The 12,434-nt window shown below is 47.6% G+C and overlaps 1 protein-coding gene across 5 annotated transcripts in view; it reads right to left on the bottom strand.

Moving 5' to 3' along the window:
• The window catches only part of FOXN3 (forkhead box N3), a 107,357-nt gene that overhangs the window by 51,796 nt on the left and 43,127 nt on the right, over positions 1-12,434 (bottom strand). For 4 of the 5 annotated variants that reach the window (XM_072427456.1, XM_072427460.1, XM_072427459.1 and 1 more), the window contains exon 2: positions 5,948-6,492. In XM_072427456.1, coding sequence (XP_072283557.1) covers positions 5,948-6,478 — 531 coding nt within the window. In that variant the 5' untranslated portion in view covers positions 6,479-6,492. Of the gene's footprint in view, positions 1-5,947; positions 6,493-7,987; positions 8,056-12,434 lie in introns of those variants that run through there. The other variant, XM_072427457.1, reaches the window with a different exon arrangement.

The following is a 12,434-nucleotide window of genomic DNA, read 5'->3' on the forward strand; positions in this document are numbered from 1 at the left end:
TTCCTTCCTGTCAGCAATGAACAATCTCTCCCAGTATTCAGGAGCCTGCACAGTGCAGGAAGGGGTTACCATGCCTTGCATTGGAGCCACGCTGTGATCCAACTTGCTGCGTGACTCCGCGCCACCGGTCAGAACACAATGCATTAGCGTGGCTGCAATTTACTCATTTTGCCTCTCCAGGAGCCAGCGGTGCGCTATAAACACGGAATCATTCACACGAAGCGAATAGGCACAACGCAAACTGAACTCCGGCCACTTAATATTTTATCTCCTGCAGGGGAAACAGAATTACATCGCCGAATAAAAGCTACCTGGCAGTCCCGGTGATCCCCGGCTTCTAGGCAGTCCGAGAGTCCCGATCAGAGCAGCAAAGCTGGGGGGCAGCAAGTTAAAGTGGACCTGTCATCAGAAATACAAACTGCACCGTGATAAGTAATAAGTGTAAAGCTACGTACACACTTCCAATTATTATCGTTGGTAAACGAACGACGAACGATCCTGCACGATATCTGCGAACGATCGTATGGCACCGATCCTGTACATACAGATAACGACACGATCGTTCAAAGATATTGTACACACGATAGATGCGATCGTTTGAACGATACAGGAAGTGACGTGCACCACAGGAAGTGAGCGAATGTTCGTTCACCGCGCATGCTCAGACCATGGACGATCAATGAACGACCGTACACACGATAGATGGTCAACGATCGTCGTCCAATCCGATCCGCCGGTCCGGTCGTTCATTTCCAACGACTATCCTCGTTCGTCGGCGTCGTTGGTTACTTTTTTTACGAACGATTTTTGCCCAATCGATCGTTCGTCGTTCATTTCCAACGATAAAAATTGGAAGTGTGTATGCAGCTTAAGACTGCCAGGTATTGATCAGCTCTCACACAGAACACAGTACTCCCCCTGACAATGGCACCATCTTTGTTCAGGCATCATCCATGGTCCCTACCTACATCTTGCACTGAGATGCCGGCACAGAGATGGCACAGCCATATAAAACCCGGTGTCACAAATGTCCTTAAGGTTTCTTTTTCTTGCATTTTGCCTCCAATTACACAAAAACTGTCACTGCCGTCTGACTGCAAATAAAACTTTTTGAAAATTAAAAAAGAAAAAAAGATTCCAAATGTCTGGCACTGCGGAGCTCCGAACCCAAATAGATCTGTAGGATAAATAGAAGCATAAGTTACTCCATATCATCTACAAATCATGCCAAAAACTGAAAATCAGAGCATCTGTCAGCCGTGGGGAATGTGAGGATGGGGGAGCGGACGGCTTCCAGGCTCCAGATAAATGCGCAATATTAAAGAGAAACGCCGCGGTGTGATGATGAAACTGGGACGAACCAATCAGGACAAACCCAACATGGGCAATTCTATAGAGAAAAAACATTAGTGGTCACAGATATCACCTGGAAGAATTTCAGAAAGGAGGAGCTCTGTGCAGCCACTCCCCCTTCCCAGGTAGGTGGGGGTGGGACAGAGACTTCCAGGGACTGTAAAGGGAAGCTGTATGCAGGTTGAGGATACTCAGCGAGAATAAGCGGGCATCGCACAAACATTTCTGGGGCCCCACAAAGCAAAGCGTTTAACCAAATAGGCAACATGTGACCCTTAAAGTGCACCTGTCATATATAGATACATCAGGGACCCCTCTGGAACCATATTTACCTTCAGACTTCCAATCCGGTGACCCCAAATAAAATATTTCTCCCACAATGCCTTGCTCAGTGCAGTGTGACCATTGGTGGACATAGCAGAACTGCCTTGGGACCCCTTCCCTACCAAACTGACCCGGGGCCCCTGTGCAGGCTCCTATTGGCTGAGAATGGTATGGGGCCCTCATACATGGCACCACAAGAAGCCAAACCGCCAAATTTTAATTTCCCCAAAACAACTTGGCCCAACCCCTTTGTGAGCCAATAGTTAAGCGTGGGAGGGGCAAGCGGACTTCAGGATCAATTTGCATATTAGGTCACCTAGTCTCTGCAGGTTACGCCACCAACTCTATGTGGGAATTTTTCAGGTTTACCGATAAAGTTGCTTTAAATTTGATTTTTAAATTGCACTTTAATTGCAGCTTTATTACAGATTCCGGTACATTTAGCTACTGAAATTGATGTGGCATTGATAACAAAACGCATTTTGCAAGCGTTTTATACAACAGGCAGGGGACACAATACACCCGGAGGGTAAGAAGTTGCAGGTCTTTAATATGAGCGCAAAGATTATTAAACATCATCGAAATGCACACAGGAGAGTCACGTGACCCGCTTCTTGTTGCACTCATTCTTCCAGCTGCTGCACGGTAACAGTTTGCAGAATGCTGATTTTCCACGAGCAACAATTCGCAGTCACTCTTTACATATTGCTAAAAATAATTAGATGAAAATAAAACCTCAAACGTTCATTAAAAAACTTAAAAAGGTAAAAAAGTGTGTCAGATCCCTTCTCATCGGCTCTAATCTGTGCGAACCCCCTCCGCAGCATCCCTGCTGCACGAGTCCTGAGCTCGCCTTTCCCTCAACACTCAAACTGCCACATCCAGAACTCTGTCTCCATGGCAACTGGTTACTCTTCCTATCAACTGTGAGAGTGTTGCCACGGAAACACATATACAAGACAAATTCCTCTCTGCAGCCAAGGACCAGATGGCAGAGAATAGGAAACTCATGGGCAGAAGGGACATTGGAAGGAAGGGGGGGACAGGTCAGATATGAGACTGCGGGCTACGCATGCGGGGGACACCTAAACAATATATAAAAAATATCTGCAATTCTCATTTACAGATCATGGCATTGCATGGTTGCAGCCTTAATCCAATGTTGCATCTCACTGCTTCCTGTCTACTTGCATTACCTCCAGTGATGGTGGCGCGTCATTGCTCAGAAATGTTCTGGTCCAATATACATATCAGTGCAATGTGTGTCAGCCATCAAAGAATCACCTAACAGGGTGACAACGCAGGAGCATCATTTGGAGACCGGTGTAGAGCGTTGTCACCTTGTATGTATCTGGGGGGATCACCTGAATGGCTCCTGCAGATTTAAAAAACATTTGTGAAAATTCACCTGGAAGGACCTTGGTATAGAAGAGGAGGACCCCTGAGGAAGGAGAAGGGGGTCCTGAAAAAGAGGCGGAGGATCCGAATAAAGGGGCCGAGGATTTTGACAAAAGGGTGGAGGGTTCTAATAAAGAAGTGGAGGATTTTGATAAAGCAGCAGGTGATCAGAATAAAGGGGCGAAGAGTCCTGATTAGGGAGGAGAGAATAGGAATAAAGGGGCGGGGAATCCAAATAAAGGGGTGGGAATCCAAATAAAGGGGTGGGGAATCCAAATAAAGGGGCGGGGAATCCAAATAAAGGGGCGGGGAATCCAAATAAAGGGGCGGGGATCCAAAAAAATAGAGCGGAGGATCCAAAAAAAGGGGTGGAGGATTTTGATAAAGCAGCAGGTGATCATAATAAAGGGGCCGAAATCATGATTAAGAGGGGGGAATCATAATAAGGGGGCAGAGGATTTTGATGAAGCAGGTGATCGAATAAAGTGCGGGGAGTCCTGATTAAGAGGGGCGAATCAGAATAAGGGGGCAGAGGATTTTGATGAAGGGGCGGAGGTCTTTAATGAAGCAGCAGGTGATCAGAATAATTCGGCGGGGAGTGCTGAATAAGAGGGCGGGGAATCCTAATATCAATCATTGGTCCATTCTATAATTGCTCTCCTCTGTGGCGGTCTCCCGCTCTTCTCACACATCTGTTTTTCGACATTTATAGACAGGTGTCTCACCATTCCATGAGCTCATTGAGCAGTACCGAGGTCTTTATGCGATACAATTTAATGACACAACTTCTCTCTTTCCGGGTTAATCGCTCTCGTTGTCTGTGCCGCCTTTTAATTGCATGGTAATTATGGAAATGTAAAATGGCCTAATGACAAGAGCATTCAGCTGCTGCGTTCGGCAGGCGGTGAGCTCTGTCCTGCACCATGGAGCTGCAGCTGGCAGGAGAGTGAGCGCGATGTAGCGATGTCCAGAAAGTGTACCTGTCACCCACAGAGAAGTCTGGTATTGCAAACAATTGCTGGTACCAAATCAGAACTACACTGGGTGATATGGGCACCACCAGGGAGGGCTGCCAACTGAACAAGATTTATTCAATCACTATTAATTTCCCAATGCCAGCTAGGCACCAGTGCCCCCCCATAACCCTTCACTGGCCATGTGACACAAAAGACCTAAAGACCCTACAGAAAGTGATGGGAAAACCCAAAATGTAATAATATCCACAGAAACGGAATCACTGAAAAATGACAATTGTTCTGGTGAGAAAGTCTCCTCCTTTCCATTTTCATATTGTATCATTGGGTTCATATTGTATTGGGTCTTTATGATTCTCTATGCAGTGCAGGCAAATCATGGCTGGTGGGAGGGGCCTTTGGAGGTTCTCAGCCCTGGGATGGATGCAATCTGTGCTGCGGAGCCGTGACATTAACAATTTACAATGATATCAGCAGACCAAAGAAAAGAGATTTTTGCGATCTATGACCAAAGCAGATGCAAGCTTTACAAAGCGCCCTGCACCCTTACAGCCGCCATCACTCACCCTACAACCAGGGAGTCTATAACAAAACATTTTCCGGCCTTCCCAAGATTGGACCTAAAACGTCTCTAATTCACCAACACAACATTCACGCAATAGCCATAAAACATTCCTGCAGCGGCAGATTTCAGCTTCTCCATGACGGATAGGCTTCGGGTGTCACCCGGTAAAACTCAGCGGAGCCGCCAGTAACATCTCATTACGAGAAGCCTTCAGTAATTCCCACAAAGGTCAATGTGCCAATTGGTACAATCGTGTGAATAAATCAATATCCTGGAGCTGGCGGGAGGCACTCCCGGTCACCTCGGAACGCTCGTGGGAGCTGTACTTTTTATTTTTAACTGGCAAAGTTGCTAAAATAAAACTGGTTAAACTAAAGAGGAAAAAGAAAAACTTCCTGCTGCTCTGCTGCCCCGATTGCCTGAACACGGCTGCCCAAAAACATTTTGGAATCTGAAACTTCCAGTGCCGATTTCTCTTGTCATTCTGCAGCGTTTGGCAATGTTGGCAGCAGAAACGTTAGGTATGTACAAACTTTATAAGGGCCCAATTTTGCCCCTCTGATACTGTTCCTGGTGTCTGATAACGCTAGTATGTTATCTTCTGATAACTCTTGTATGTTCTCCCCACCTTGGGGCCCATTCACACATTACGGGTCACACAAACACACGTTACCCACAACCCATCTCCATACCATGTCTACGCCATGCACTGAGCGGTGCCAATCACTGTTACCCCTTAGTCAGCAGGTCCCTCTAGGGCCCGACAACCGTCAGTCCCTGACACACATCAGGACATCTGAACCCCCATTCTGAATACTTCTCCAGGGTTTGGTACGTACAGAAGCATCAGGATCATCAGGACTCCAAGGCTTCCGGCATTCTACATATGGCAGCCGATGCGACGTTGATAAACTCAAAATTCCCAGCGGGCACATAGGAGGCTGCATGCAAAAATAAATAATTGACACCTATGATCTATAGAATGCAAACCCAAGGCCTGCTGGCCAAATTCTGGCTGTTTTATGTGGCCTGCGGTGACTGTGCCGCATCCAAGCTCCTAAAATTTGCAAGGCCCCAGTCCCATACGCTATGGGTGCCACTGCTCACCTACGGCTGTGCATAGAAACTAAATTTGTTATAAAAAGGAGAATACAAAATATAAACAAAATATTCTGACCAATCAGAATCCTTGTGTTGTTTACCCCAGGAAAAAAAGATGCAACCTTATTGGTCACTTTGGGTTACCAATTAATAATTCTCCACTTGGAGATCTGACTCCAAATTCTACCCAACAATATATTTATTACCCCCCGGGTGTGCACCCCCTCCTCACCTGGCTGCGGTCCTTGTCCACCTTCTTGAAGCATTTATTTAGGGACAGGTTGTGCCGCACGGAGTTTTTCCACCCGGTGGGCGCGTTGGCAAAGTAAGGGAAATGCTCGAGGATCCAGTTGTAAATATCCTTTACGGGCAGCCTCTTGGTGGGCGAGTCCTCGATGGCCATGAAGATGAGGCAGCTGAAGGAGTAGGGGGGTTTGCAGTTGGGGTTTTGCTTGGCATCGTATGGCATGTCGGACTGGGCGGGCGAGGGCGGGGTGTCGTCTATATCCTGTACGGGGCTGACGCTCCGCAGCACCGAATCCCCGAAACTTTTCAGCAGGTTTTTGCTCTCGTGCAGCCAATTCAGATTGGTCAGCTCCTCGTCCTCCACGGCGCCCTTCTCCTTCTTCACGATGGGCAGAGGGAAGTCCAGATCATCGTCGTCCTGCAGGGGGCTGGACAGCGGGCTGCTTCGGTAGCACTGGCTGGAAACGCTGATGCCCGTCCCTTCCGGCTTCTTACTGGGGGGCATAACTGGACCCATTTAGGCGAAGAGCCCTGCGGGAGAGAAAAGAAAGATGGCGTCAGAAAACGGGAAATCGTTATAAATCTCAGATAAAAGATTGTGCAGGGGGAGGAGCCTCAATAATGAGGACCTGTCATCCCGATTGCACATATTGTTAGATATATATGTTAGATTCAGCAGGTCGGCATTCTCATATCGCACACACCAGGGGTATAACATGGACAGGAGGGACATTAAAGGGGTACCTGGCGTATTTTTACGCCCTAATAAGGGTGTTCCGAATCCCAGGAGCCTCTAAACTGGATTGACCAGAAATTTATCTGCCGGTAATCTCCCCGAGAGACGGGCAGCGATCTGTCAGCAGCTACTTTCATTCTGCTGCAAATAGCTGAGGAGTCCGTGAGAGGCGGAGCTAAACAGGGGGAGGAGCCTAAACTTCTACATCTACCTGACCCACAGCAACTGCTGATAGATCGGCCACACATGTTACAATCAGATTGTACGATACAAAGAGATACAAATAACACAATCATTGCATTCAGAAAGTGAATCCTCAGCACTGGAGGTGAATGATATAAACACACAGAAAGGGTCCCCAAGCAGCGCCATGATTATTAGAGATGTTCCCAGAAAACGGTTTTCCAACCACCGACCCCTCAGAAGCGAGAAAAAGTCCTTAGCCCCGAAAGTGTACCAATCGTATACAAATCACCTACCAATCATCTACCAATCGTATACCAATCATGTACGAATCATATAGAAATCATATACCAATCGTGTACGAATCATGAACCAATCATGTACCATTCGTATACCAATCATATACCAATAGTGACCAATCTCGTCTGGTACAATCTGAGCGATTGGCGATAATGCGGCACAGAAATTCCCCAATGGAAAGGTCTTTATTTGGGGGGGTTTACTCTGCTCACCCAAAAGTCACCCGAGGGCGATGGTTCAGCTCCACCCCGGGGTTAATCCCTTAAAGGGGCAGCACGCCCACAGCTGACAACTTTTTTTCCCCTTGTTTACAGTTTTTCAGGACACAAAAGGGCGGCGGGAGGGCGGCCATTGGGGGGCTATTGTGAAGGGTGAAGAGCTGAACAAACAGCAGAGTTCATCATGAAGAGTGAATGAAGAGTGAATAAAGCGCTGTCAGCACTGGAGGGAGGAGGGGCACATGCTGCACTCACTTATTTACTGTACTCAGGCCTGGCTCTGATTGGCTGAGCCGCCCGTCACTCCTTGTTGCCAGGAGACCTCACAACTGCAGCTTCCTCCATATTCTGCCATGTAGCAATGGCTGGGAAATGCAGGGGGGGGGGGCAGGGGGTATTTGGGGTATAAAGACACCACAGCTGCCACACACTGACCTGCACTACAACAACCAGCACTGAACCCTCCCCTCCTCCACACCAGGAGGTTCTGCAGCAGCTCGGACACCCAGGGAAAGTTGTCAGGGAAGTAGGGGGAGGGGGGCGGCCAGCACGGGGCAGGGCGAGTTGTCAGAGAGTGGCAACAACTTACCTGGCACAGCGGAGTGACCCGGAGGAGCCCGGGGAGGGGAGGGGCGCAGCACGTGGCCGGGGAAGAGCCGCAGACTGAGCCAGTGGGGAGGAGGGGCGTGGTCAGACCGAGAGGGGCGGGGCCGGCACACAGGGGACAGTTAACCCCTGGAGAGCCGGAAACAAAGTTACCAACAAGAGGAGAACTTCTTACATTGGCCCTGATTTATTAACATTCCCCAAGGCTGGAGAGGATACACTTCCATCAGTGAAGCTGAGTGATCCAGCAAACCTGGAATGGATTTCCTAAAAGTAATTTGCTATTTGATAGCAAATGTTTTCACTCTTGGAACAGATCCATTCCAGGTTTGCTGGATCACCCAACTTCACTGATGGAAGTGTATCCTCTCCATCCTTTGAGAGCTTTAATAAATCAGGGCTAATGTATCATCGGGACCAATAAAGACCAACTTTAATTACCCTAAATGTCACCCCCTATTATTTATTATAAAAATATAGGTCATTATATTTATACATATGGCGCCCTCATCTGCCCTGGTGCAGTACAAAGAGGAGGGGGCTGAGAACATTGTAAACAAATCAATCAAAACAGTAAACAGATTGGAAGAAATATTAATGATGATTTATTATTGTACAGCGCTGCGTAATATGTTGGTGCTTCATATATTCGGATGAATAATAATATTTATAATATTTTTCTGTATTTACAAACACGATTTCCTGATGTTTAGATCTTTGTGTTGTGATGTTTGTTCTCGCAGGTTGCCATCAATGACACCTGCAATAGTTATCATTTGAAAACGAACAGTTAACAACCAATCAACGATTATTTTGAACGATTGTATAGTGCACGATTCTGTACATGCTGTAACAATACGATTGTTCAAATATAATCCACCAATAATGTACACACGCAAAATACGATCGTTTGAACGATACAGGAAGTGACGCGTACCAGGGAAAGCGTATCGCAGAACAATCCATGTCCAACACACAACAGATAGCAGACGTTCGTTGTCCAATCAGATCAGCCAGGGCGGTCGTTCGTTCCCAGCAACATTTCTCATTGGCCAGTCGCTGTGTACTTTTTTTGTTAACGATTATCGGATGATTGGTCGTTAACTATTCGTTTCCAAGGATAATTATTGCACGTGTATAGGTAGCCCTTTATTGAGCGGTCGCAGTGTATTGCACGTTGTCGCACCTCCATTACTGCACTTAGGCCTAGTGATGGCCCTGCAGCATAGACATGCGTTGTGCTGCGCGGTGCGGTGAGTCAGCCCAGAGATTGGAGTGCCTATCACATGGCAGTGCCATACGGTGAGGCAGGATCGGCGGTGCTATATGTCGCAGTACTACATGTGACCACAGTGCCCCCAATATTACCCCCTATGGGTGCAGCGGAATGGCGCCATCCTTTCTGTGGTGTTGTATAGGCCTATAGAATTGGGGGGGGGGGGGGGGGGTTAGTCCTGTTTATAGTTTGTCTAAAACTGGCCAATCATGTTACAGCCTGAATGGGCAAATATAAAGGGGGGACCCCAAACCTACCCTGCACCCCCTGCTAACTTTATCAGTCAGGACTGTGGGGAAGTTGGGCAATGACCCACCCAGTCCCCCCGCTCCCTATAACTGATGAGAGCCAATAAACTGAATACAGATTAAAGGGCTTCTTGTTCATGGACACCGTCACACTGCACCGTTACTGGTGAATCCAGCAGAGATTGTACAATCTAATTGGAACGTGTGTGATCACCGTCAGACAATCAGGCAGATACTGATGGTTCCCCATACACATGGCTGGTGGGATGGAGATCAGGAAAGCTGTTTATGAAGTCAGGGAAAATCTCCCCCAAGTTGGTCACCAAAGACAAATCAACATGCCTAGAATTCTCTCGCTTCCTAAATCTACATAAAACGTTTTGGTTGATGCCGGCCTTTATTCCCACCAAGGTGTCCGCCATGGCAGAGGGCGATTTTTAGCAAAGCGTGGCAGACAATATTATATTGCTGGCGGACACACGGGATGGTGGGGGTTATTTGCCATCTGCATGAAGTTTGCAGAAACAATGGCGCTCGGCAGATTGCAGATTTCGCAGATTTCGCAGCAAAAAATTCTGTGAGAAATTATCCAGGTGAGCGGAGCCCACAGAGGAGAATAATGAATTTGGCCTTCTGCAGTGAGAATCGTGACAACGGGCACTTCCTGTCCCCGGGAGAGAGGGACGCAGAGATCACAAATCCTCCAACACATGACGGGGGGTGGGGGGGACATAAAACCACCGATGGGCATTTAAACGATTATTAATGAAGTAAAACGTAATGGTAAATTCTCATCGAGGCTTCAACATCTTCACGTCATGGCAATTGAAATCATTTCAAATCTGCATATTTGATTAAGAGAAAAAACTCTGGTGATCCTGCCATGAATATCCTTGTTCAAGCACTTCCTATTATAGGGTGACAACCAGCATAGCTACTGACCTATGTGGCCCCCCAATGGGGAATATGGACCTGGACCTGACCCCCATCACATCTAGATTGCTACTTTCACCCCATCTAGCACAGCTCAGACTCCTCACTGACAGATATGCAAATTAGGACGTTGACTTTTCCCTGACTCTGAGTAAAAGTTGCAAAACCCAAGCAGACAAGCAACCCAAATGGAAGACGGCCAAACACTTGCAACCAATAGGCGACATGTCCACAGAGCTAAACCAATGTAATGAAAATCCCTCGGGCACAAGAAGCGGTGACCACTGATCTGATCCGCAGCTCCTAGAAATCATTCTGCTGCCACAAGATCTCTGTGCCTATAATGAGGAGACGATGGTGGCAGCCACCAAATAAACTGGCCTAGGCTTCTGTGAAATCATTCAGGTTAGAAGATTTTCTCCAGGTGCCAATGTTTACCCTATGGCATGCTGGCACTGGGCATATCTATGGCACCCCTTCCTTCCCAATCCTTCTCTATCAGGTAAGCCAGTCAATTCTTCCAGGCCATACATGGCCGTCCTCCGGCCAATCTTACATTGCAGCCCCATCCGCATCGAAGGCAGAGGAGGGGCTCCGAGCTGAGATTAAAGAGAAGTCACAAAGGTGACCAGCTGATATTGGTAAACAGATCGGGGCCTGGGCACCTTGTCAGCACTGTGTGCACACTGCACTGCTAATTAACTGGCCACCAGGACATCACATTGTGCCAACAAAGCCAAATTAACACACAACCCCATAAATCTAATGAGCGTGTGTAGGGAGGTCGAATAATTATAATTAGGACGCAGCCCTATAACTGCATGCCCATTGCCTGCAATAATCAGGAGTGCAGGGTGTTAAATCAGCTGCTTGTTCTCTCCATTAAAAGTCTGGGTGACAACGCAGGGGAAAAAATTACATGACAGGGACAAAGCGTTGTCACTACATATCAGGAAAAATATTTTAGTGAACGTGCAATTCAACTAAAAAATGCTCAGCGCCCCCCACCTTATGGATACTGGAGAATCTCTTGCATGTGAAATGTCTTTTGTATGTTTCATACTTTTAGCTACGTCATCCTCTGTTCTGGCAGAATGTTTTATTTCCAAAGCTCCAAGACTCTGCGCAGGATTTCATCGCATCCAACTGCCGGTCCAATCCCAGGACAACGGAAAGAAGCGTCACTGCCGGAGGATAGGAAGGAATAAATGTCATCACACACAATTCCAATCTGATCTGTAGTGAGAAGTTTAGCTTTTTTTGTATTTTATTTGGGATGAGCAGAATTATCCGATAACAGTTTATGGGAATTTCCGCTGAAATTGTGGAATACATAAAAATGATTGGGCAAAGCAGACACAGAAATAATTTTCGGGCGAATATGCAAATCACTGTGAGGAAAAAAGGGATGGTGAGCTGGGCATTGCCATGGGGTTTATGTGTTAATGCACTGCCATGGGGGTTGCGTTAGACTTTAGAATAAGAAGCTGAAGGGGACAAATACCAATGTAGCATGGGGAGGTGGGCACCATCATGAGGGATATGTAGCAAAGCAGCATAGGGAACTGTACACCGGCATTCAAGTTAGAATACAGAATGAGAGACTAAGCACTGCTATGGGGGACATGTACCAAAGCAGCCCGTGGGAGCGGGCACTGCCATGGGGGACATGTACCAAAGCAGTCTGTGGGAGCGGGCACTGCTATGGGGGACATGTACCAAAGCAGTCTGTGGGAGCGGGCACTGCTATGGGGGNCTGTGGGAGCGGGCACTGCTATGGGGGACATGTACCAAAGCAGCCTGTGGGAGCGGCACTGCTATGGGGGACATGTACCAAAGCAGTCTGTGGGAGCGGGCACTACTATGGAGGACATGTACCAAAGCAGTCTGTGGGAGCTAGCAATGCCATGGGGGACATGTACCAAAGCAGCCTGTGGGAGCGGGCACTGCCATGGGGGACATGTACCAAAGCA

The sequence above is a fragment of the Pyxicephalus adspersus genome, chromosome 12 (genome assembly GCF_032062135.1).
Source record: "Pyxicephalus adspersus chromosome 12, UCB_Pads_2.0, whole genome shotgun sequence".
Taxonomy (NCBI): Eukaryota; Metazoa; Chordata; class Amphibia; order Anura; family Pyxicephalidae; genus Pyxicephalus; species Pyxicephalus adspersus.